This window comes from Triturus cristatus, chromosome 7 (genome assembly GCF_964204655.1).
Source record: "Triturus cristatus chromosome 7, aTriCri1.1, whole genome shotgun sequence".
Taxonomy (NCBI): domain Eukaryota; kingdom Metazoa; phylum Chordata; class Amphibia; order Caudata; family Salamandridae; genus Triturus; species Triturus cristatus.
In genome coordinates this window covers 1,354,846,195-1,354,874,017 of record NC_140590.1, presented here as the reverse complement: position 1 = coordinate 1,354,874,017, position 27,823 = coordinate 1,354,846,195, and the positions used below count along the sequence as shown (strand labels likewise).

The 27,823-nt window shown below is 45.5% G+C and overlaps 1 protein-coding gene across 2 annotated transcripts in view; it reads right to left on the bottom strand.

Moving 5' to 3' along the window:
- NFS1 (NFS1 cysteine desulfurase) overlaps nucleotides 1-26,978 on the bottom strand; it is a 548,610-nt gene extending 521,632 nt beyond the window's left edge. Inside the window, exon 1 of one of the 2 annotated variants that reach the window (XM_085619037.1) lies at nucleotides 26,803-26,978. In XM_085619037.1, coding sequence (XP_085475163.1) covers nucleotides 26,803-26,896 — 94 coding nt within the window. In that variant the 5' untranslated portion in view covers nucleotides 26,897-26,978. The remainder of the gene's footprint in view (nucleotides 1-26,802) is intronic. The other variant, XM_085619036.1, reaches the window with a different exon arrangement.
- Nucleotides 26,979-27,823: the final 845 nt, after the last annotated feature.

Sequence of the window (27,823 nt, the reverse complement as noted above, 5' to 3'; positions counted from 1 at the left end):
TAGGTACAGGATTCAATTAGGGATGGCCGCCACCACCACCACCACCCCCCAGCACAAGGGCTCACAAACTTGTGACAAAATGCAACATCAACACAGATTACATCGTTCATGAAGATGGGTTAAGGATAAGGTCCCAGTTATGGAGGACTAGCTGGACTTTTAACAGATGTTATCTTACCTTCGTCCTAGTTGTGTCGGATAAAAAGACATGTACCCCTGCACTACTGACTAAGAGCCACCAACCTTCAGTATCCACACTTTACGGTGAGAGAACAGAAGTATTTCTCCACATTAAAGGTTAGTACACTCTGCTTGTAGCCCCTGTAAGCAGACCCTTAATGCAACATGTAGTACATAGTGTCAGCTTAGAGACCGCAGTCAGAAAGGAAATAAGCACTGGCAATGCCAATGGGTTTCGCATTTGCAAGAGTTAGAGCTATCGGCATTGTAAATGACAATGTATTTTATCCATTTGTTAAGGAGTGGATTGGATGTATGTGGTGTGGAATGGAATTATGTGGGTTGGATTGGAATTGTTAGTTGTGGAATTGTCGGTCGTGAAATTGAGTGGAGTGGATGTGTGTAGTGACATTATGTGGCATGGTATGCAGTGGAATTATGAAGATAGTAATTATGTGGTTTTGAGTGTACGGAAATTATGTGGAGTGGGATTGTGTTGATGAGTGTAATTATGTGGAATGCTTTCTTAGGATGTGGAGTTTAATTATGTGGTGTGTAGTAGAATTTGTGACAATGTGGTATTCTGTGGTCAATATTACATGAGTGACAATGGAACCAGCTTGTTTTAAGAAAGATTGACCCTGTCTGAGAAAATCTTTTAAAGATGTATGCGTTGGCACTAGTATAGCCCCAACCGAGCTGAGGAGGAATGTAGCATTTTATATAGCAATTAGGTGAGACAATGTTGATTATATTTCTGTTGACTGCAGACATCAGGTAGCTGCTTTAGAAATCCTTGAATCTGCTGCACTGCGGGCTTATTTGACAGCAGTAACCGACAACCACATCTGAACTGCAGTGAGATAACAGAATGATTTATGACATCCTTTCCAGGATGAAAACCCTTGATTTTTTTGAGGGACCAGAAATAAGCAGAAATAGCAACCACAGCTTGCTTCTGGCCCCAGAACCCTGTCTGTGGCTTCCTTGGCCAAGAGAGTCATGATGTCCTCCTGAAGCAAACTGAAATGATACTCCGTTAGCCAGTCATAAGATAGATGCATGGAGGGAGGGGTAGCCTCTAAGGAAAGGAAGTAGCACCGTTAGACAATCTGGAGGACCCACCCGTCTGATGTGATGGTCTGCCAGAGGTAGAGGTGATCCTGTCATCAACTGGCCGTCCATGATCTAGTCTTGCCCTTCTAGGAGTGTTTGGATGCTGAGGTTTTTGGGAAGGGGACGAGGAGGGGTGTACGGACTCGACCCTTGGCCGCCCGACCAAAAGAGGACGGAATGAGCTGCGCCCTTGGCAGCACAGAGGTTGAGGAACTTGCGCTGACTTGTCGTTGGGATAGGACTGGCTCAGCTAAAAGCTCCTTCTGTAGCCACAAAAGGGGCAAAAGGCTGACTGAGGATGTGTGGCCACTGAGAGGCCCAAGAACTTGGCTGTAGCCCCTCCCCCCCCCCCCCCCCCGAGTCCTTAAAGCACTCCAGCGCAATGTCTACCTTCTCTCCGAAGAGACAGGTGCCATCAAAGGGCATGCCCATGAGAGAGGCCTGGACATCCCCCCGATAAGCCAGAAGTTCCCAACCAGGTGTGGCATTGAACAGCCACCGTCGATGAAATTGCTCTACCCAGCAAGTTGGTCGAGACCACAACGGATGGCAAACTTTGCTGCCTCTCCCGTCTAACACTGCTTGGGAGAGGACAGCCCGGGCCTCCTCCGGGATCTGTGGCAGCACTTGCGCAACAGTTTCCCACAGGGAGTAGGAATAGGGGCCCAATAAGCATGCTGTGTTCATCGAATGCAATGCAAGGCTGGTTGAAGCCTCTTGGATTACTTGTCTAGGGGAGCGGAAGGGAACGCATCATGGGAGATAGAGGCTTGGACCACCAAGATCTTTGGCGTAGAGTGGGTAGTGAGGAAGCTTGCGCCGCTCGGAGCAGGGCGGTGGAAGCGGGCGCTTGTACTATTGACAAGGGCCCCTGTGCTGGGCTTGAACAGGTTCCCAGTAGGACATCTGTAAGGGCCTTATTAAAGGGCAGCAAGGGTTCCGAAGGGGAAACACGAGGCTGCAGGACATCGATCACTATATTAGTCTTGACCGCCACGGAAGAGAGCTGAAGGTCCTGGACCTCATCGCACTTCGCACCACCAAAGCAAATGATGCTCGTCCATAGCCACGGTGGGGAGAGAAAGCATGCCAGAATCTGGAGGTGTCCAATCCATGGTCTCACCCAGTTCCTCATACCAGTCCATTTCTTGATCAGGATGGTCTTCTAAAAAGGTCCAGCGACCCCTCCCAATCTTCTTTCACTCCTAGCTCCTCACAATAGGGTTCATGAAATGACTTAGGACCTGGAGGTTCTGTCAGTGCCGGAATCATTGTCGGTCAACAGGCTTCTGGCTCCAGGTCGCCTGGGATCAGAATGGGCCGGATGCCGCCAGGGGGTACCAGCAGCTCCAGGGGCATCGGCGTCGGTAAAGATTGGATTGGCGCAACCGGTGCTGGACTGGATCCATTACCAGAAGCATAGGGGGCATCGGCATATGGGCCAAAGCCGCTGGCGCAGAGCCTGATGGAGCCCCCTCTGACCCCACGGGCCCGGACAAACGCCGCTAGTGTCAGGTCACCCAAACATGAGGTGCATGGCCTCATAAAACTTTCGATGTTGGGCGAGGTTACTCCATCCCCTGGTAAATCAGGGAGGCGCGGTGCCGACCCAGGGGCAGGTTCTGAAGAATGAGGCCTTGAACGATAAGGCTCCTACGTCACGTCGGCCGATGGACGGGGAGAAGTCAGAACACGCTTCAACTTCTTGTGCCTCTTACCAGAGTGTCCAGATGGTTTGGACGACGAGGATTTGGGAATAATGGAGCTGCACATGGACCTTCCTGTGAATGGGATTGTCTAGGAGTTGCACGGTGTCGACTGTCGGGCCGCAATTAGCTTTAGGGATCAATCCCCCAAAGCCTTCGAAGTCATGACTCGGCAGTCTGAGCACAACTTGAGCCGTGGTTGCGCTCCAGGCACTACAGGCTAACCACGTGCGGGTATGTAACAGAAATGGCACGGTAAGAGGTGCAGCACAGTTTGAAGCCAGAAGTCTTTCTGGACATGAGAAAAAGCCACACACCAAAAAGGGGTAGACAAAAGCATGTCAAAAAGTGACAGAGGGTAGTTCTCCTCACGGATCTGCACTTAAGTGGCGCGGAAAGAAAAGAACTGACATCAGTGCGCAGAGGTGGCACGTTTATAGGTGACGCAGATGTCACTGGTGGTGCCTATTATGTGACGCAGAGCCAACAGACGCCACCTACCGGTTCACAGGGTCATTGCTCAAAGAAAAATCTTCCAGATCCAGTCTGTTGCCTGGGAAATTCAAAAGTAAGGAATCTGCGGCTAGATGTCTCTATTAGATATGCATTGTACCAATCTCCATTCCCACAAATAGAGGGCTTTCACAAGGCTTGTTTATAGAGGGAGGAGTCTTCAACACTGTTCTTGATGAAAAACTAGACAGGTCAATTCCAAGAAAGGGTACCTACAGCACATCTCAAGCACTTTATGAGGGCATTGATTCCCTGGGATTCTTGAAAGCCTGGCACTTACAGCATGCACGAGAGGGAATGAACAAAACTAGATCAAGAATACATTTCTTTATAACTAGCAGAGGCATATGAGATATGTGAGCTACAGAGTTTGAGGTCTGTGCTCTTTCTCACCACTCCTCCCGGTACCCAAACCTTCAACTATAAGAGCCGGGAGCTTTAATAAGATATCCTTTAGAGACACTTCACTTACAGTACAAATAGCAGACACCATCCACCACTACTTCCAAGAAAATGATACAGGGAACTTTAGCTCCCCACCGCGTGGGGCGCAGCTAAGGTGGTGTTGAGGAGTGAGTCAATTTTGCAATGGCCACACTGGCAAGAGAGATGATACAGGAGCTTGAGTCCCAGGTTCGAGCTCTAGAACAATAACATAAGGCTCTCTACCTACCTGTAACATTTTAGTCCTTATATACAGACTGGGGGAGTAAATACTCTCTTAAGTTCAGGGAGAACGAGCCAAGAAAGAATACTATACATTGGACATAAATATTATGAGAAAGGAGGCAAGTCAGGCCTCATTCTAGCACACAAACTGAAGGCCATTCAGACTTGGAACTTTGTACAAATATTAGGTGATGGTTCATGGTGTATTATACCTCTGACATACTGAAGATGTTGACAGGATTCAACATAGAACTATATAGGAGGCAAGTAGAATTGGACCTTCATGCACAGGATCTATATTTAATACAATTCAATCCTCCAGTGATGGAGCCTGAAATTCTCCAAGACTTAGAAATACCTATCACACCACAAGAGATCACTTAGGTCATTCGGAGGATGGCAAGGGATAAAGAGCCAAGCAAAGCCTTTCAGAATATATTAGCAGAACCTTTAGCCAAGCTGTTCAACTTCAGTCTCAAAGGGTTACAGACGCTACGCTTCGCGCTGTGATCATAGTCTTCGTGAAACCAGGGAAAGATCCACTGTGTTGTGGATCTTACTGACCGATTGCTCCTCTCTACAACGTCACAGATTTTTACAGATTTCTTGGTTTTAAGGCAAAACCTGATGTGGCCAGAACTGATCAACCCTTTTCAATTACGAATTGTCTGGGGATGTCATGCTTACAATAGCACAAAGACAGCAGAAAATCTCATCAACATGGCCAATGAATATAGAACCCTGATGGTCCTTTTCTTGCTTGAAGTTGAAGAAGGCCTTCGATAAGGTGAATGGATGATTTACCCAAAAGGTCCTATTGCCCCAGTCACATCTTCCTTCATTATAATGAATAGTATACCAGGACAGAAAGATATTGCGCAGAGGCCAATTACCATGATTGATATACACCAAATGTTTTCCTGCATTCTCCCACTTGATATATGGCAGAAGTGCAAGAAATAAAACTTTGAAGATTGACTGGAACAAAATTAATACTAAATGAAGTTGATGGTCAAGTGAAAGATAAAATAGCAGCCCTGCCAGGAAATGTAATGGTTAGATTGCCAAGCCTCGAAAAATCTACTCGCCCACTCGCTATGGCGGGTCAGATTTTATCAGGGCGAGCTATTTATAGGACCCACTCGTCCGTTCTGGTGAATGAACTCAAGTTGAAAAAGGAACAGGTGTTATGTTCATTCAGAAAGTAAATGAGCAATTAAAGCACCTTTAAATCTTGTTTTTATCTGGACACATTTTCTGTCTGTTCAATGACAGTTTGTCTTTTTATTAATTGCTGCTTATCTTACACTGGAAAATGGTGTTTACTTTTCTTTTTCTTATTACAGCTCAAGGAGTTTGTCAAGTGATCTATCTGACAATCATTGTGGAACAAAAGGCTGTACAAGGTCAGTTTTTTTAAACAGCTTGTAAATGAATAGGGCAAATATTTCGAAATATATCAGGAATTAAAAAAGCACTTTTTTTGTAATTCAGAATTGTGATGCAAACAAAGATTTAAATCGGAGCAAAACAAACTTTATTTGGTGATGTGCAAATGACAAATATTTGCAGAAACTCAATTTCTAACATTGTTTGTACACTATATAATTTCAACAGGCAAAACTGCATGTCAGTGAAAGATTTTGAGACCATTTAAATGGAAAATCTGCTAATTGCAAACGACTGTGTTACCACTTCATGCTTTAGGTATGTATTTATTAAAAGTGATAGTTTTTAAACATTATTTGAGAAACATTCCTGCCCTCATCCGGATGACAAAGCTGTTGATGAACTAAGAGGCAAGTTACAAATCATGTGTATCCTATATGCTGCTAGATTTGTAATATATATATATATAAAGCAAAAGTTTAGTCTATTAAATAAAACAAAGTGTTTTTTGTACAGCAGACATGCTGAACTTGCCTGTTTGAAGGTGCCCTCTTATGTGATAAAAAAGAAAATGGTGGCTCAGGGAATTAAAATATTTTCCTATGGTCACATAATTTGAAACCAGTTTATGGATCGAGAGCATTATAATTAGGTCAAGTGGATTATTTGTGTCACTAGACCTACAGGTGTAGTAAAATTGTTCTGATTTTTCAATGACTGGATACTCAACACCACTTTTACAGACACCAGAATACCCAAATAGATAATGGGTGCCACAAATGTAAAGACCCTAGGAGTGCCCGTTACTACAGAAAACTACCAGAGGGTGCTCCATGTCACAAGGAATTGCCCAAGGGGGAAACAGGAATTCTTTTTAACAGAGGGTCACAACAACATAATGATATGTCCAATAATGGCCACAATGCAAAATAGTATGCTAACACCACCACTTATCGGAGACACCAACAAAACTACTTTGGCAGACAGGCTAACGGATCTCAGATGGCAACAGTCGCCTTGCCTAATTTGATGTTGTCCAATAGGGTGGCCCGGGAGGGAGAGAGAGGAATGGGTGGAAATTCCAGAGGCAAGGGATGAAATTCCAGTGAATACAAGGAGGGCCATATGTTGAAGCAATTCTATTCCATTCAGCAGATTTGTAAAGCGCATGGCTACCCAACCAGGGCTTCCGAGTGCTGTATGGACTAGCTTGAGTATGAGTACCTAAGGGGATAGAGAGAAAATATGGGTTTTTAACTTCTTTCTAAAGCGCATTAAGTTCTCTTCTATTCTAAAGTTAATGGGCAAAGAAGTCCAGAGTATGGAAACAAGAAAAGAGAAAGAGCGGCCTCCACTTCGAACTCTTCTAACCCTAGGAACAGTAAGAAGGACCCAATGGTATAAGGGCAGAAGACGAAATTCCTCTTGGATACTGGGGTAGCTAATGCCTTAATTTATCAAAACATTATCCCACCTGCACCCCTCTCAAGAAAATATAATACATCTGTGGGATTTTCTAATGTACTTGTGCACAGTCCCATCTCTGCACCACTGACGCCGAATAACTAATAAACATTGTTTTGTATTGACAGACAAATGTGCCCTTAACTTGTTGGGCATTGACTTACTTCAAAAATTACATGCAACAATAAAATGATCGCAGATGGCATACATCCTGAATGTACAGAAAACTCTCCTTCTCCACCAAAGTCTACTTCGCCCCACCCCAAACTACAATACTTGAATGTGTGTTTGACAAAGTAGACAACAAATGTTTGGGCCTCCATCAAGAATGATCTGGGATGAATAACAATAGCACCTGTACAAATGACTTTGAAACAAAACGTTCCTCTCCCACAGGTGCCACAGAACAGAATATCACCAGAAAGAACAGGCAATGGAAATAGTGATACTGAACTTACTTAAGAACAGAGTGAAAACAGAGACAGGACTAACCATGCAATAGCCCGATCCTTGCTGTATTTAAAAGAAAAAGAAATAAAAGGAGGGCGATGATCCCATTAAGGAAGATATTTTGGAGGTTTGTGGTTTTTATTCGCAGGCACTCAAAGCTTTCAGTTGACACCAACCACCACCCTCATACAATACATAGATTAAATATTATTTGCCAGCACCAGCGAACCAGACTGTGCTTCTGACACCATTTCCCTATTACACTTTCTTGGTACACAAGGCCACAAGTTCTCTCACCACTAAATTGCAGTTTGTTTAACAGGAGGTTGCCTATTTAGGACACCTCCTGTCAAAGGGGGATAGGAGACTTGACCCTCTAAAAGTGAAAACTATACTGAATATTCAACCTCTTACAACAAAACAAGCGCAAGCCTTGCCAGGTATGACAGGCTATTGCAGACAATGTATCCATAACTTTTCCGTTCTTTCTAAACCTTTACCTTGGTTAACTGAACATCAGAATCGTTTTCTGCAAATCAAACAGGCGCTTTGTGACGATCCTGCTCTTGGAATGCCTGACTATACTAAAGAATTTCATCTTTTGTACCTGAACAAGATGGTTGCGCACTTGATGTTCTTATAAAACAGGGTGACAGGAAAAGACCCAGCACTTATGTTTTTTTGCCAGCATGGCTGCGTGCTGCGGCAGTGGTTGCTTCCTTAAAACAAGCAGAAATACTGATTCTAGGACACAAAGTACATATGAATGAAACTCACTCTGTAGAAATATTGTTAAACAAAAGTCAAACAACATTTGACAAATGCCAGACTAACATAAATTGTGTTTGTTCAGTACTCATGTTACCATACATAGATGTAACACATTTAATCCAGTGACGTTCTTGCATCTCCCTAGTAAGATAACGACACGCTCCTTGACTGTGTACTGATCACAGAAGAACAGACCAAAGGGAGAATGGATTTACAGACACACCAATGGAAGAAAGAGATGGTGACTTCAGGGTCGATGGCTCTTGCTTTAAACTCAAGGATGGGACAACCACTGCAGGCTATACAGTTACCACATAACACAATGTCATTGAAACTTGTAGACTATTAGAATTAATGGCACAACCTGCTGAATTAATAACATTAACAAGAGCTGAGCACTGGATTAATTAGGAACATATATGTTGATAGCCAATATGCGTTTGGAGTAGCGCATAATTTTGGCAGGTTTTACTAAGAAAGAGGTTTCCTAACGTCTCCAGGAATGAAAATACAACATGGTCCACTGATTGTTAAATTACTGAATGCTTATCATTGCCTAAATAAGTAGATATAATCAAATGTCAAGCACAAAAAAGGATAGTAGATGACATAAGCACAGGGACTACTTTTGCTGACCAGATAATCTAAGAGACTGCACAGGATGTCATGTCATTAGCATAGGTTTCCTATTGAATGTTTATTAAAGCGAAAGAACGTGCATATGACTTCTGTGAAAGGGGTTTAGCAGATTTACAAAAACAAACAACTAAAGAGATACAAAAACGGCAACTATATGGTACCCTGGTAAATGGCTGTTGAAAAGATCAACATGGTTATCGATTCATGCTACCTGACAACTATTATATCCTATGACATTGATGATGCACGGCCCTTCCAATTTTGAAGAGATGGCATTGTGAAAACAGCATGAAACCGTTTTGAGAAAATGCTAGTTTATGGACATTTGGATCAAAGGCTACACTACTATGCGATGCAATGCTATGACCAGAGCTAAATACTTTCTGAAAGAATTCTTTCCACACTTTGGTTTGGATTACAAGTGACAACAAGGTGTTCTTTGTCATTAACTTTTGAATTGGTTTGTAAGGCAATGGGAGTACCACAGAAATGTCATTGTGTATATCACCCAGAAGCAGTCCGTGCCATTGAAAGAAGAAATGGCAAACTGAAGGCCAATATAGCTGAAGTACGCACAGAATACAAATTGACTTGGGTGGATCCCTTCTCACTTGCCCTTATGAGCATGCAAACTACCACAGATACTGCAACACGTCTCAGTCCACATTAAGTAGTGACTGGAGGGTCCAAAAACATTGCTAGCAACACAAATAACTCATAACTGCTTCAAGAGTATTGTTTTGAATGAATGGATAAGACGTCTTTCTGCCATTATTGAACATGTAAACACAGCTTGCCATTGCTTCTGCAGGGATCTGGGTATAATATTTAACCTCACAAATGGATGAGGGTCAAGAACTTTCAGAGATATAATTGCCTACAACCACGCTGGAACTGTCTCATACAAGTTCTGTTGGCAACAGAAACAGGCATGAAATATACACGATATAAGAATTTGATCCATGCCTCAAATGTGAGAAGAGCTCCTTTGCCACATACCTTGCCATCGACTGCAGCACAAAGGACTGCCCCAAAGACTGTGCCACCTCATTTCATCAAGGACATTGGTCCTCGATACAACCTGTGCCCACGCCCTACAGTAGGTCCAGCTTCTTGACTCAACCAACTATAGTTTACTATCAGGTCCAGAACTGTGAAGTACTGGTGACCTCACAGCCTAGTGATGGTGACGAATAAGAAACAAGGGGGCACAACTGCTCAGGAGGAATATTTAGGAACTTTGCTGACAAACAAATTGTGCATACCATTTGTTCTGATCAACATTACTACCCTAACAGCCCTTGTCATCTACTTGTATGATATATACTTCCTGAATTTTTTGGGTTCAAATACCACACTTACTGAAGATCTGTACGGCCCCCGTTCCAAAGATTGCCACAAAGACATTGCCATACAAATGATGAACGCCTATTAGAAGGAATTAAAGGTCTCAGATTGTTGGATTCGTCTAAACACCCTTCTGTAACTCAACACGGAATGCCTTTGTTGCCTTTGACGCTTAATGATTCTTGTTATATTCTATTTAAAGCAGTGATCACCTGGTTTTCTGGCCCACAGGGTACGGATGTCAGATGCAAATGCAGAGATGAAACAGTGGTGCCGTTGGATTGTTCCACCAGAAGTGAAGGTTCTGACAGTGTCATGAGTACAAGATATAAACAATTCATCCTAGAGATGAATAATTCGAATATCAACACCCTCCCCCTTATTTAACAATCCCCCGGCTTTATGGGTAACAAGAGGACATAGACAGTTATGTCTCGCATCAAAAGGATTATGAGAGATGGGACGTAGTAACTGCACCCATGTTTTCAGTCTTGCCAATGCCTCTTGGCCCCCGTTATCAGTAGCAGCAGGGTAGGTTATTTATTTTGTCTGTGGACAAGAGGCATACCCTTGTCTGCCCAAGGGTTGGGGCAGGGTTGTTTTATCTAAGCCTAGTGCTTCTCCATATTAGGCACCATTTTAAGGAGCATGTTGGTAAATATCTGCAAACAAACAGTATGGGTAGAGGAAGAAGAGGTGGAGCAGACAGATACCTCTGCTCAGGAGTTCTGTAATTTGGCACTATTAATACTATTTCTTCACTATTTGGAGCCTGGGGTTGGACTACAATCAAGGTAATACTAGTGTTATTGCAATAATAGTTTTTGTTTATGTGCAAATATGCTTCCTGTTTGTTGTCAGGCATGCCCCAAATTGTGCATTCCCCTTCGAAGTAATGTGTCAGGCAGCGTGTCCGGTAAACACTGCCTACACCCTGACAACCACGTTTCCCGTAGCCAGTTCGGGAACTACATCTCCCGACGGTCATGGCGCGAGTCACACCCCACGTGACCTGGACGCCTTACGACGTTCCGCTACTTTACCCGGCAGGAAGAACAAGCGGTGTCGGATATTCCTTCCAGAGTGGCAGTCCTGGTTTCTTCGTGGCCGTTCCGGACCTGATCTCGGAGCCTCCTTCTACCGTCTCGGTACCGTGAGTACATTTGGGGAGTCTGTGAATAGAAGGTGTGCTTGTCCCTGCACGCGCTCCTCCGTTGGCGAGACCGCTTTCCGCGTCTCATGCAGAGGAGCGCCCGACTGCTCCGTCAATCCTGTTCCGTTCTGAGGGGGAGAGCCCTCGACTCCTGTCGTTTAGCGTTTCGGTTCTCCTCTTTGGTGTTCCTTGCGTTTGGCACCCGCTGCAGGTTCCTCTGAGGCAAGAGGAACACTGCGCTTGTCTCCCTGGGGTAAGACCCTTTGCTCAGGCCCCTATCAGGGCAACACTGGTAAAACTTTGATCGTACACTCCTCTGTTGGAAGGGACCGTTGCCCAGTCCCATTGCAGAGGAATGTAGACAGCCTACCACACCGGAGAGTAGAGGTTAGGTTACTTGACAAGTGGAAAGACTGCTATTTCCACGCAGAGAACTCTCCGTGTCCCATGAACCAAAGACCAAGTACTGTATGGTTTCACACGACACTGCTCTACCTGTGATGATTTACTTTGCCATGAAATGTTCATCACGTGCACCTGTGCGTTAATTGTTTATTTGTTCCAGGAGAGAGTAAGGTACAAGAAGGGTGAATCACAGAACACTGCATTTCCCTACGACTTGGTGAATTGCTTTCCTTGGGCTAATCAGTGTACGCACCCCCTTCTCTCTTCTGGCAGCATTCGCTTCGTTTTCTTCCTTTACAGGTAGGGGGTTTAACTGTATAGGAATTCCACTGTCTCCACTGTTGTAGGTAATAGGTGGGAGTGAACAACAAGAACTAATAGGGTGCTTTCTTGTCTCTTCTTCCAGGTCTCCCTCCCTGCAGTCCCTATCCTTTCCTTCCCTCACTGGACTACTTCACTAGTCCGTGTTAATATCTATTCCGGACTTGGGGCAGTCAAGAGGTGGACCCCATTGAGCATCAGCGCAACTCCGAGGAAATCCAGAGGCGGAACCTGACATAATGTTTAAGTTTCAAGCATCATGATACAGTAGGAGAGAGAGTGACTGCACTAATGCATAAAATATTGTATAGCAAAAGTTATAACATGTTGTACAGTTGTTCAAAGTGTGGTTTGTAGGGGCATAAAGGTGATATTGAACAACTATTCTTTCATGTTGTTGTCTTCACCGTGATTTCATAAACCCTGCAGCTGTACAAACCCTGGCTTTTGCAGTTAGGCAAAGGAGGGTAAAAATCCATGAACTGTTTATCCTTGCAGCTTCTCCTTTGTTTTTATGGACTAAAGATTCAGGTAGATAAGAAAGGACAATAAACAGCAGATGTCAAAACTGCACCTGTCCTCAGCACTGTGACAATGTATTCATACTTTGATAAGATTCCTCTGTTTTTCTTCAGTGTAACTTACATATTTTATTTTGCACACACAGTCCTACTCGGCTATTTCAATACACCAATGATGTTTTAACGGTATAAAAGGATTTTCACGAGCTCTGTCTGGAAAAGTATACCTGGAAGGTGGATACTTTGTATCTCTCAGGTTTAAGCTTAAATAAATATACCTCCAAAACTGTGTTAGATTGCTCTCTCTCATTAACAGACAAGGGAACCTGATTTGTGCGTTCACAGCGTTTAATAATGTGTCACACTGCATCCGAGTTTTAAAACGCTTAGCCTCCTCAAGTAAGTTTTAACTGCTCGTCCTAGCTGACCTGAGATAGTCAAGAACCAAAAATGAATAACTTGGCTTACAAATTGAATAGCTTTAGTATTTGGGGCCTGTGGACTCAAATGTTAAATGTCACAGGATACTGCCAAGTAACCGCCCTAGGACCCAGAGAAAATATCTCAGGACAGAAAGGCCCTAGGGATGGAGGAAGGGAGCACTAACAAGAGGAAGATCCACTTCAGGTAAATAATGAGGAGCTGGCGCTCATTCAAGATTTAGGGGTAGTGAAACAACCACATATATACAGGTGGTGCGGAGCAGATGATGAGTACATTGAATGGGAGATGGTAAGGGGAGTCCATAGATCACAGTCTGACAACTTCTAGGACTTACAATTCTGTAAGGTATTACATGTTTTGTTGGAGTTCTAAATATTTCGGGGTCTCGAATTTCAAGAGCGAATGACTTCCACAAAATAAAATAAATGTAGGTGATGAGGTGCCATGTGTAATCCTCTGCATGTACATTTATCAATTGTGCTACCAATAAGGCAAAGGTGGGCAATAGAACTGAATAGTACCAGTCCGTGCACACAGAGAAGCTGGGACCTGAGGAGATGCAAGACCAGAATTAGAACATACACCGTAGATACAGCATATATGCTTACCCTTCAGATTACCAGTGCAGGAAGTCTTTTCAAACATATTTAGAAAATGGACAGAACAACTGAGGAAATAACCACTGGTTACAGTGAGGCATTTCCACAGCTCCCCTTCGAAACCTAAAAGCAGCCTGACACTCGTATCTGAAAGTATGTCCTAATAATTTCACATCTTTACATAAATGTTTCTAACAATGCACAGTGGGAAAGAAAACATCTGTAACCTTTTACACTTCACAGTACTACTGGTGGGTTCTAATAACTCTCCCAAGAAAATAATAAAAACAAAAAGAATATCAACTTGTAGAGAATAATGGTGTTGGAGACGGCCAGATCCCACATGGCCATAGCCTCTGGGAGTTTCTACTTCAGCATCGGCTCTTCGCTTGTCTCATATTCCCTGAGCTCTCAGTAATCACCACAGTTGGTGTTTAGTGATGATCACCTTGAAGCGTCTGTGTGGATGAAATTTCAGTTCCCTACCATGGCAACGGACCTCTGCAAGGTCCCTTGGCTGCCTCCTGGGCCAGTCAGGTGATCTACATCTTGTAAGGGAGACTGAGGCACTGAAAATGAAAATCTTTCAGTGGCCCACTAAATAAGAGTCGGAGATGGCCAAGGGGAATTGGTACCCTTCTTGGGTTGGAGGACTGCAGTTACTGACCTACACTCTGAAGGTTATGTTGGCTGCACCACCGTGACCAATACATTCAAGGATCAAAATGACACAGGGAAGGATGAACGAGGCAGAGCACCACAACGGTGTATCCTTGGCAGAGAACACCTTCCAGCATACTTAGGGATATGAACTTTGCCACATGTGATGCTTTTTGGAATGCTGCATGTGTGAACAGGAGACTAGTGAGTTAGAACGCAGACGCTGGAGGGGCAAATTGAGGATGTAAAAAAGGAGATCAAAAGTCCACATTCAGTGTGTGCTTGAGATTTTGGTGAGGCTAGAGGTGAGAACCGAGGATCTAGATAACCTGGGTAGAGATCCTAATCCTAACAAAACTAAGCATCTCAGCAGAGCTAATAACAGAAGCTCTGGCAGATAAATTTGAAAGGTGGCTTAAGGTGCAGTTAGTCTTGCAAAAGGAAGCAGATTTGACACTAAATTTGAAAGAAGATAAACTTCCTTTGCAGCATCAAAAAACAGGCTCATCTGATTTGCGCATGCGTAGAATTTGCCCGCACAGCAGGGAAATGTGCGCTGCATCCAAGCGGTTATTCCTATTTTGCTCCCTATGGAGCTTCATTGTATTTAACTGTGCATGTACAGATTCCCAAACAAGCTGGACTCTGTTGTTCCTGTAGGTATTGTTTTAGAATCAAATTAGTCGTAAGATACTGTTATGAGCCCCAATGTACCCCAATATAGGCGTCGGTAGCTGCGCGACCTTTTACCTACATTTGTCCTACCTTGCTCTACATACCGGCTCTGGCGCCGACCTTTTGCCTAGATAGATGCCGAATAAATATTGTGTGGTTTTCTTCGAAAACTAGCCTCAATTATTATGCATGAGGATTCTTGGTATCACACAGCAGGATTACCAACTTCTGTATAATACCTCTGTACAAAAGTCACCGCTATTTTCATCCTTTGACAACGACAGGACCACAGCACCATTACCCATCTAGGTAGAACCCCTGAGGTTACCATTTGGATATATAATTACCACATCTTCGCTGGGCAAACCAGAGGCGAAGCTTCTATGCTGACACGAGGTGCTTAAGTTCGTGCACGCAGAAACTCCAGCACACAGTGGTCCGACATCCCTTGCGGGGTGTCCAACTCAAGACCAAGACTGGGTCCTTCGGTCTTTCCCATCAGGTAATGGGGCTGGCTCTTTACTAGGGGATTCTTGGCTTCACACCTACATACATGCTAGGTATACTTAGCTAGGGTTTGCATCTTAGGAGTACGCTTGATTACTGCATTGTATGTATATGCCTGCATATGTTCACTGTTTTAGTACCGTGTTGGTGCTTGTAATCGTATAGATCTGTTTCTGTCTAATGGTTGTCGCTGCACACTTATTTTTGTACTAGGATAACGCTGGTTCAACAAATGCTTATTGAAAACGTCCCAATTGCTTATTCTGTCTGAGACAAAGTGAGCACAAGTGACTGAGCGAAAAGTAGTACACTGTTTCCACGACCCCTGAAGGATCAAGGGATGTCATGTTTGATAGTTGCCAGAAACTATTCCCTCCTTGGCAAGGTTAGGGGGCTTATAGTGGCACTTTGAGCTAGCTGATCTAAAGGCCATCATATACCGGGGAGGAGGAGGGGGGGGGGCGGGAGGGGGGGGGGGACACCACGTTGTAGGCCCAAAGTGCTCAAGGGCCCACAGGCACACAGGGCCCAGGCTGCAGGACCCCTACAGAGCCACCTGCAAAAACGCACAGACGAGCAGGAATAGCGCGGCCAGGCAGACACAGGGACACCCGGGCCCACAGCACACCACCAGCAGTTAGTCAGAGTCAGCACTGCAGCAATAGATCCCACAAGGGCCGAGGGTCTAGATGCCACCAGGCTCCATCACAGCGCTAGAGGCGCACTCCCCAAGACTGCGACACCATGAGAGCCAAGGACACAAAATCACAGGCCGCAAAATGCAGCGCCCTCAAAGAAAACCCATGCAAAAACAACAGTTGATGGACAGAATGTAGAACAATGTCATACATTCACCCCAGTACAGAGATCTGGGCCTAAATCCATCGTTGTTTTGCTCACCATGCCCTTCCAGTTTGAACCCAGCCATATGCAAATCAGTCTTGACCCTGTGCCTCATGGGAACAGTCCAGCCCGAACTGCCAAGCCAGGTCCTCCCTGGACTGGAAACAAGCATCCTAGGACCGGTTTCGGGGTTTCACCCCTCTTCAGCCAGGATAGCTTGATTCCAGTGGCATGGAGAGCACGGGACTCACGTCTGAGCATACCCGTCCCATTCGGGATGACAAATGCAAAAACAACAATTGATGGACAGAATGTAGAACAATGACATACATTCACCCCAGTACAGAGATCTGGGCCTAAATCCATTGTTTTTTTGCTCACCATGCCCTTCCAGTTTGAACCCAGCCATATGCAAAGAAAACCCAGGCACGAAGTAGGCCGGCAGCGTTGGTCATCCAGTAATGAAGATGCGAACAAGCGTGTGGCAGCAGCAATGCCGGCACAGTTTTGGCAGGCCGTGCAGCCGGGCACGCAACCAGGATAGCAGGACTCCTGCGCACTCCCTCTCCCCCGTCAGCCGTATATATGCAGGGCGGGCCCACAGTGCAACTCGTTCCGCAACAAGACCAGGCCCAGCCTCACTACTGCCCCCGGGCGCCCGCCACAGCTCGCAAGCCGCCGCCTAGGACCACGCCCGCCTTCGTAGCAACGGGCCCGGGTAGGGCCGCACCCCACTCACCACAGCCAGCACCCGGTGCACTGCTGGTTCCACGGGGCACTTTTTCATCCAGCACCGGGCCCAATGATAGTGCGCCAGGCTGCCGCACCGTGCTTCAATCAGTCGGGGGGGGGGGGGTACGCAGCCCCCACAGGTCTGGCGTAACTGCTCCAGGACCCACCAGGCGCCGGCGGCTCCGCAGGTCTCCACCAGTCACTCCTTGAGAGAGAGAGCAATTCAGCTGCCTCTGCACTGCGCCAGCGTTGTAGTGCCCGCTGGAGAGCCCGATCACCAAGGCTTCAAAGGGACCGCCATTTTAGGCGCTAGAGGCCGAGCTCGCATAAGACCAGGTTCCTGCAGCTTCAGAAAATCCCAGCACTCTGCACTTCCCCCGACGTGGCCAGAGGGGTAGTGCAAACTATGTTGAGCGGTTTCAGGGCTTAGATGCCACGTTGTAAGGCGGATAATGGACGGATAGTGGCTCAGCCGGGCACAGCAACACTATGGTGCGGCCATCTTGCCGTGCGCCCTCTAGCGCCCCCCCCACAATTTGAGGGTTGGCAAAACTATACACAATAAAGAGAGGCTACATTAGATGACATTCTACATGATGGTTCGTACAATTCATCTGACCCCAATTGGAAGGGATGGTTGGTTTGGCATATTGACACAAATAGGTGTCAGTAAAGATTCAGGGGTACCACCGAATGGTTTAGTATCCACAGGCCTAACCAACACTACGTACAGCGAGAACACTCGGGTGGTGACATCTTACAGTGTTGGGAAGTTATTCCTAGAGTGGCTAAAGACCTAAACTGTCACAGGTAAAACAACACTTGTCCTTACTCTCAGATGACATGGATCTTAAGGGTTTATTGTTAGGTCACCAGAAGCCACGAGAGAAGCGATTCCTTTATGCTATTTACAATGAGGTATGGAAAATCTCCCATCAGAAGGCTCCCGAGTAATTGCTTGAAATTGACAGGGTTAACCTAGAAAAGGCTTTGGCAGTGGTTGACAATGGCATGACCACACTGACATCCAGGATTTATTCACTGGGCAACATTGTGTCTTCTGCAATAGATATAAGATAACAGGATTTGTTTATTCTTCAACATGGGTAATCACAATGGCGTTCCATTCTATTATTGAGCAGGACACCATTCATTGCGCTCTGGTCACGTGCCCTGGCGGCATACCAACAGTACGTCGCTGTTTTCTGCATACAATCTGACAGAAAGACAGACAATGGCACAAAGGGATGCAAAATATACAATGCTGCACATTGAAAAACTGACCAATTACCTTTTAGTGTTGCGGAGTCACCCTCCACAGAACGGTTAATCCATGGCTACATTACATTGCCAGTCCCGACATTCCAATTTCAATACTGTCTACAGTATCACCAGGTAGGCAGATATAAAGCGATGGAAGAGGGCTACATACATGAATCTTGGGAATTACCATACAAATTTAGATGAAGAAATGGGGGCACTGAAGTATTTCTTAGCGGTTTAGACTGCGAGTTCTTTAAGTGGGTCTCTAATTTGTCAGGATATTTTGCTTCATGGAGCCTGTAATGCTTCGATTGCAAACCTATCGTGTCACTTGAAAGGATCCCCAGCTGCCGTGATTCATCTGCTGTTCAAACTGCTGTAGAATGGGAGTTATTTGATGTTAAATGATCAAGGTTGTTGGGGATGTTGCCAGGCATCGCATATCTGGTCACAGTAAGTTCCAGGGTTACTCTTTGTATGCAAGTATTGTTTCCACCGACCCACACAGTCAGGGAGGCGCCGCTATGACCTTCATTGAATGTTTCCCTAATATGGTTTGATTCCTCTGAGAAGACTGAAAGCCATGCTTTTACAGAAGGATGTGGCCTTAACCTCAGTCCGGGAGACTTTTGATCTCTAGGCTGCAAAGCCTTCAGCTGAGATACAGACACTAGTCCGAACGAACTTCCCGCTCCATTTCGGGGAAATGGTACATCATATCTTTAACACGTCTGATACGAGTGGGATTGTGCACCTATGTAAGAACATAAGTTCTGGACTATTGAGCACCTTTCAGACAATTTTCAGACTTTTTTGGGGGTTTAAATTTGTTTATTGGGTTTTTTAATTTGTGATGATTTTTTGACTTCGTACATCAGTTCAATGCTTTAAAACATAGTTACAAGGAAGTGCGCAGTACTCATGGTCGTCAACCTAAATTTTGTTATTTCTCTTTAATATAACTGTTTAGTCCGTGCCTGTGCACCTTGTGCTGTTTCACTATGTTAGCACTGGTTAGTCCGTGGTAAAAAAAAACCTGTCAGGGGTGAGTCTGCTTGTTGTTCTGAACTCATCAGCGATTCCGTGCATGTGTGGATGAAACTTGCCGCCCGTGGGCGAATATGGATTTGTCGCTGCTATGTGGACTTCCCGATGTTGTCACGTCTATTCTTGCCTATATGCGTTCCCAAACAACTGTTGGCAGAGTTGTCGGTCAACTTACACTTGCCAACTTCCAACTGTTGGGTCAAACTATGGGAAGAAAGGAAGGTGGGTGCTATTTAACCAAGCGTCAATGAAATTGATCGTGTCGATGGTATCGATCCTTTAGTAGCTTGTGGAGCCATGATAGTGCGGATGGAGGAGTCGGGGATGTGAGCCCCTGCGGTCTTTCCAGCGGTGTCCAGAGGGGTATTCCCTGCGTGTCTAGTACCTAGGGTTGACTCTGGAGTGACAGGTTCTCTTGTGGTGTTTCTGAGTTAAGGCTAGCAGGAGGGGCCGGTGGTGTCTGGGGTTAGACAATTTTCAGAGTTATCCCATCGTTTATACACTCCCTAGAGGGAAGAGTTTTTGGAGGGCTTCCACTGGTCCTACTCCTTGTAGTGGGTATCATGGTTTTAATTTTCCTGCTAAGCAATGGACATCTCAGCTTCCAAGGAGATGGAGAAAGCAGTCCTGGTGCGACGTTGCCGGGAACAAATAGTACTCCATCTGGGAACACCTGGGCTTCGGGAGCTAAGCGAGCTTTGGTTCCTATCGTTCAGATCTGTCTGGGTTGACAGAGTCTTGCCCGTGCTCCGCTGCCTATTCTGCAGATACGAATGAGTGTTGGACATATGTCTAGCCCTTCCATCTGTTGTGCCACCGGACATAGATGTACTACTGGACCGCTTAAAGGCCCACGTATTACAGTGTCCTTAGCGTATTCCCATATTGATTTTGGCATTCGTAGAACCACCACGGGAAACTTCTGCTCCTATCTGAACAGACACGGGCTCTGAAACAGGCTCGCAGGTGTAGAATGTTTCCTCAGCGGCTGTTGTGGGAACAGGAGATCACCTTTGCTCCACTGACCTGATCCAAGATGAGTTAAAGGGACAGTCGTCTGCGAAGGCAAGCAACAGTGATGTGGGTCTCCCATATAGGACACATAAACATTTGACTGTGTGATGGGAACAATTTGGCCTTTTCCAAACCAAGCCAAATTGGAATTCGGAAATATCATTTTGTTTTTTTTTCTCTCCTTGCTCTCACTGAGTACCATGGCTTTCGATGTGCTTGGTTTATCTAAACAGAATATTGACTTTATATATGACTTCTCAAGCTTTTTAAACTTTTTACATCGTTTTTCCTGTTTACCATGTCTTTTAACAATGTTTTTATGCTTCTTAAACTAATGGTAAAATATGCCTGTCTATCATCCTTCGGATGAGGAGTGGGTGTTATGAGCCCCAATGTACCTCAATATAGGCCTAGGTAGCTTCACGACCTTTTACCTACGTTTTTCCTACCTTGCTCTACATAACGGCTCTGGCACTGACCTTTTGCCTAGTTATGTGCCAAATAAAAGTTGTGTGGTTTTCTTCGAAAACTATTCTCAATTATTATGCATGAGGATTCTTGGTATCGCACAGCAGGATTACCATCTTCTGTATAATAACTCTGTACAAAAGTCACTGCTATCGTCATCCTTGGAAGACAGGAACACAGCACCATTACACATCTAGGTAGAACCCCTGAGGGTACCTTTCAAATATATTAGCACCACATCTTAGCTGGGCAAACCCGAAGAGAAGCTTCCATGCTGACACAAGGCGCTGAAGTTCCTGCACGCAGAAGCTCCAGCACGCAATGGTCTGACATCCCTTGAGGGGTGTCCAACTCTAGACCAAGAAAGGGTCCTTGTGAGAAAGTGGCTCTGTATATACTGTTCCCAAATAGGTACAGTGAGTACAGAGTCCACAGTCCCCAGCGGTTAGGCAGAGGTTAAAGTCAGATATAACCTTACTCTCTAAAGTGGTAGCTTGGTCGAGCAGTAAGGCAGTATCAGAGGACAGTGTAAAGCATTTGTTGTACACACTCAGTCAGCAAATGGTCTCACACACTCACGAACTGAACTCTAGGCCAATGGTTTATATAAAAAATATATGGTTGTTTTATTTTAGAACCAACAATAGGTATTAAAATATACTTTCTCAGAATGAGATGCTTTAGTTAAATACTTTTGCAATATGCAATTGACTTTTGTAGGTAGTAGTTACAGGTTGTTGCAATAGGCAACACAATTTCAAACACAATAATACATTGAGCTCAATGGGAGTTTTAAGTTATTTGCAATAGATTACTTTCAGGATTACTTTTCTAACTCCAGGACTGGATCCTAGATTCAGTCCTGGGACAGTTCTTGGAAACAAGTGAGTAAATACGTTTTAGTTACTGTTGGGATTTTTAGGCAATACTTTGCTATTTTAAAAGTTGATACTTAGAAGAAATTTCATAGAAAAACAGTCAATGATTCCCTTTGATAGAAAATTCAAGTAACAGGCATAGTATGTTCTCATTACTTTTGTAATCCAGTACTGGGGTCCTAGGCTCAGTATTGGGACCTCTATCTAAAACAGGTAAGTAATTAAGTTTTCACAGTTGGTACGATTTTTAAAGAATATGTGTAGTTTGCAAAAATCGACACAGAAGAAATTTCACAGAAAAACAGTCAATGATTTCCTACGGGAGAAAATTGGGTTAATGGTAAGTACAGTTGTGAGTACTTTTCAGGGTCAATGCTGAGCACCAAGATTCAGCACTGGGGTCTCTCCTAATAGCAGGTGAGTATTTTCGTTTTCGTTACTCGGTTGATTACAGGTGAATATTTTAAGCTTTAGAAACTCCACAAGAAACCAGTCAATGTTACCCTATGGAAGAAAATTGGGTTATCGGCTTATGGGTAAGTACTCGAATGGCAGAGTTAAGGTTCTGGGCACAGACTCAGGGGTCTCCCAGGGTCAGGTAAGTACAGTTATTACACCCTCAGCTGCACAGGGGCAGCCGGGTGCAAAGTGAGTTAGGCCCAATGTTATCCTGTGGGAGGCAGGGGGGCCTTGGTTGGTGGCTGCTGACTAGCAGGCCACGCGGCTGTGGGAGCTGGGCTCCTGGTCACTTACTCAGGGCAAATGGGGAAGTAGAAATTACACTGCCAGGGCCACTGGGGCGGCTGGGTGCAGGGTGCTTTTGAGCCTTCAGGCGCTCAATGGATTTCAAAGGGAAAGCTCCAGGATGAACAAAGGCTGCAACTCGGGGACAAAGACTCTTCAGGTGCCACCACCACTTCGAGAGGCAAGTTGGGTAGTTGGAGGATAGGTAGGTACCCAGGAGTTGGGCACAGGGGGCCGCCGGGTGCAGGGGTGCCTTTGATGTCAGGAAATCTTACCCTCTGTTGATCGCGGTTGGGGGGGTACCTGGTTCTGAGGCTGCAGGTGTCGTCAGGAGCCTTGAGGTGAGTCCTTGGGTGCCGGATTCGGGATCACAGTCGCCGGGGGGACGTCCTCGGGGTCTTTGTTTACTCCGGCACAGGCCAGGCTTGGCGGGTGCAGAGTGTGCAGGGGTCGCGGTTCCGGGCTGATGCCAGGGGTTAGAAACTTGTTTTGAGCAGAGCCACTGCTCATGGGAGTCCCAGGTGCTCAGAGTCACAAGGTAGCCAGGTCCTCCGGGTCTTGTGAGGTTGCTGGCCACGAGAGGTCCTGGGATTCAGCAGGAGCAGGTTCGAGGGTTGACAGGCCGGTAGGGCTGGGGCCAAAGCAGTTGGTGTCTTCCTCTTCTTAGCAGCTGCACAGCAGGTCTTCTTTCTTCTTGCTCTTCTTTGCTTTTTTGGAATCTGGAATATAAGGAAGAAAGGTTCAGGGTGCCCCTAAATACTAGATTTAGGGGTATTACAGGTAAGTAAAGGGCAGGGACCAATGGGTCCCTGCCCTGGGGTGGGTACACCCCCTATCCTGCCACTCTCCTGTGGGAGGGGGGCAGTAGCCTAGTCCTGATTGGGCAGGGCTTCCCATCTTCAAGATGGCGAGAGCCCGGAGATGTGCTTCACCTGGCCTCCCCCACCTGAGGGGTGGGGTTGGCAGAGGCTGGCACATCCCCTGTCCTGACTTGAAGTTTCCAGCCAGTCTTCCCGCCAGAGTGGGGGTCAGAACCGGTGGGGGCCAGTTGCTGAGTACAGCAAGTAGCCTGGAGAAGCTCACAAAGGCGGCATGCCTTTGAAGCTTCCCCCTCCCCATCCTGGGGGAGGAGACCTAGCACCTCGCCCAGGATGTGCATTGCTGCAGGCCCACGTGAGCGGGGGCTCTCCACCCAGGGGTCCAGTAACATGTCTGCTGTGGGGCAGCCTAGGCAGCCTCTCAGACCAGACATGGATTGTAGGTTAGGTTTCTGGGGGCATCTCGGAGATGCCCTCTGTAGTGCTCTGTACATTAAATCCCACACTGGCATCAGTGCGGGTTTAATGTGCTGAGAAGTTTGATACCAAACTTCACAGTCTTCAGTGTCGCCATTATGGTGCTGTGGAGTTCGTGTTTGATGAGCTCTCAGCAACATATACTCTTAAATGGCAGCACTGCACTTACAGTGCCCAGGAATGGACCTGGGTACTGTAGGGGCACAGGGCTCATGCTCCTGTGCCCACACCACTGGCATAGGGCACCCAGCTAGAGGGGTGGCTGATGTATGCCAGGGCAGTGTAGGTTGTGGGCATGGCACACAGGGATGTGTGCCATGTCGACTCTTTGTTTTGTCTTGTACCCAGACACTCAGCCTGCAACGGCAGTGTGTTTATGTTAGGGTACAGGGCCTCCAAGGGTGGCACAATAAGTGCTGCAGCCCTTAGAGGCCTTCCCTGGTCACAAGGCCCTGGGTGCCTAGGGTACCATTTACCAGGGGCTGACATGTGGCCAGGTTTTGCCAATTTGGGTTTTAAGTTTTAGGGACGGAACATAGGCCCTGGGCACCTGATTGGCAGGAGTCCAGGGCACACTCAGTCAAAGTACATTCAGCAATTCAGCAAAAAGTGGGGGCATACCATGCAAGAAATATGGCACTTTCTCACAGTCCTTCATTCTTCCCCATCATGTAAAGGGGATGGCTTTCATAGGGGATTCTTGGCTTCACAACTCTATACATGCTAGGCACACTTAGCTAGGGTTTGCATCTTACGAGTAACCCCAGGCGTAGTACTCCGCTTCGCCCACGGAGTGTACGTAGCACTGCCTGCTTCGCAGTTTTCGAAGTAGGCGTAGCAGGCAGCGCTACGCACACGCCAGGGCGAAGCAGAGCTGCCTGCCGCCCGCCACCCGCCTCCCGCCCGCCCTCCTTTTAAAATAAAGTATGATAAAAATATTAAATATAATGACTTACCTGCAGCGCGGCGTCCCGGGGCTCCCTCTTCCTCATTGCCGATAACTTCTTTTCACAAATGCACATGCGCGGACGCCCGCACATGCGCATTTCTCGCAAGAAATGCGCATGTGCGAGCGTCCGCGCATGCGCATTTGTGAAAAGAAGTTGTCAACGAGGAAGAGGGAGCCCCGGAGACGCCGCGCTGCAGGTAAGTCATTATATTTAATTTTTTTATCATACTTTACATTATTTTAAAAGGAGGGTGGCACGTAGTGGGGCTACGCGTAGCGCGCAAGTGTGAGTAGATTTGGGCACACTACGTGCTGCTCCACGTAGCCCCACTACGCCCAGGCCTGCTTAAGAGTACGCTTGATTACTGCCATTTATCTGTATGCCTGCATATATTCACTGTTTTAGCACCATGGTAGAATTCTACCTTTTATTTACTTTGTAGGTGCTTATAATGGTATATATCAGTGTCTGTCTAATGGTTGTCACAGCACATGTATTTTACATTAGAATGACGCTGGTTCAATAAATGCTTATTGAAAACATCCTCGTTGTTTATGCTGTGTCTTTCTCTGAGACTAAGAGAGCACAAGTGACTAAGTGAAAAGTAGCACACTGTTACCACAATGCCTGAAGGATCGAGGGTTGTCATGTTCGATACTTTACAGAAACTATTTGCTCCTTTGTAAGGTTAGGGGACTTATAGCGGCACTGTGAGCAGATGGTCTAAAAGCTAACATATCCTTTGGGGGTGTCTGGAATCAGTCTGGACACCAATCTCTAAGTTTATGTTGTATAAACGCACAGATACTATATAGATTTATAGGAACTACACAACAATACAGATGCCTCACCAAGAGCTAGGTAGTTCACTACTTAGCATCCTCCAACTGTACTTACAGAGTCCCAAGAATAGCATGACATACTGACATTTCAAATGAAAGAACACCTTCCAGGCTGAACAGTAATAGACAGAAACACACAACGAACTAAGACACAACCCAGCAATACTTCTGCAATGTGTTTAAATGAAATGCATGAGTTCTGTCACACTTCTAATTTGGATGCTTAGGTGTTTGACAGTTATTTTGTTGGGGCTTAGTCGTATCCTACCGCTCTGCATGACTTCTAATACAAAGATGTGAACATAGACAGCTGACAATACTTCAGGGTGTTGTAATATGACAATAATAATTTAAACGTAACACAATCTGTAATAATTTGACTTTCTTATTCATATTTTAGATTGGGGGGGTATTTCTGACCTTTAAAAAGTAAAAAAAAGGCTCAAATGAGGCTCTATATCTACACAAGATGGGTGTAATGCTGGTTTACCCGGCACCAAAATCTTATGGTCCAATGCAGGGTTCTCCAATGGGTAGCTCATGAGCTACTGGTAACTCTCTAGCTACCTGGAAGTAGCTCTACTATGTGTAGCCCAGCCCTTGGATTAAAAGCTGCTGTTTAGTTCAATATATGTATTTCAGAATTGAAAAGGGTATTTTTCCAAGATGAAAACGTGTACATCTTTAGAACTCATAAGCTGATAATAAATCATGCAATAATACTAATGTTAGTACATAGGTGCCAGCAGCATTGCTGCTATGGCTGTCATGTATCACCAACGTAGAAGCATTCCAAATTAAATGGAACTGAGGTGATCACTGCTGGTAATAACTCATGGGATGGCGAATAATGTAATCTTGTCCGACATGTTCACTATTACAGCATTAATAATATTAGTAGCTCAAGATGATTTGCACTGAACAGAAGTAACAATTTTTACAGGAAAGGTAGGAGACCCCTTGGTCAAATGATGTCAGCCCCAATATAAGTAAGTACACATTCTGGCCACATATACTGAAGCTGTAAGGGGGTGCGCCATGCTACTTCAACTATCCTAACATCAGAAAAGCAATAGACAGTTGGTACGCATTACTAGTCTGGTACTGAGCAAACCGTTTCGTTGATCAAGAGTACATGCGACTACTTCCCCAATTTGCCGCCTTCAGCACTTAATTTTGTCTCTCTCTTTCACTTACTCGCTACTCTGGTTACTGCTCCTCTCACCGAGCTGAAGGGACCTCGAAGGCGCCCGCAAAAGAGCACAGCACAGCCTGCTGTTTGCCTGAGCATGGTGTTGACCTCAGATGATGAACAGCGAGCGCACTTACGCAAGCAACACAGCACGAGTACTTGGGGGCCGAATTATAGGAAGCGGCGACAAAGACGTAGGACAACAATTTGATCTGCCGTCAACAGTCTTTACCGCATAAATACTGAGCGCATATGCGCTTTTCCTCGCGGCCATGTTAAGTGTAGATAATGTGTAGGTATTATTTCCCTCACGCACCCTTGAGGCGCAGCCTGATTCAAAGAGTCCTAGTTTTGCAGCGGGTCCTCTCGGACTATCCTTCTGTTCAGCGATAGGAAATTAAAAAAAAAAAATGTGCAACGGGAAAATCGACGTTGGAACAAGTCCGATTTCGTAATCATGACAGGCACTTTAGTATGGCCACCTAAGTGGAATCTTTTTCAACAGTCCATCATTTCTCAACTACAGACATAAGTGCCATTTTAAATTTTTTTTTTGCTTATTTATATAGCGCGAACTCGACCCGAAAGTATTGGAGCGCTTTACATAAGCACCGTATTAATATTACACATTCAGGCACGGGGAGATTAAGTGATTTGCCCAGAATCACAAGATGTTGGCGCGACCCCGATGCTCGAACCCTGGTTTCCAGTACCAAAGTCGGCAGACTTGCAGACGGACCACATCCTCTCCCCGTTTCTAATTCATGTATGACATTTCAGTTGTTTTAAGTACGAATGATATTAACCTTTTGCTGCCAAATGTGTGATCATTTCTTGAGAGTAAACCGAAGCCTACGAAGTCCATCTAAAGAGATATATTTAAGAAAATACCCCCTTTTGAGGAGTGAGAAGCACTCAAATGGCATTGTCGTGACAGAGAGGGCACGAATGTTTCTAAATTCATATTTAAAAACGAACTCATTTAGGGGCATATCAGCAACACCCGGCGATTATTATCGCTCAGCG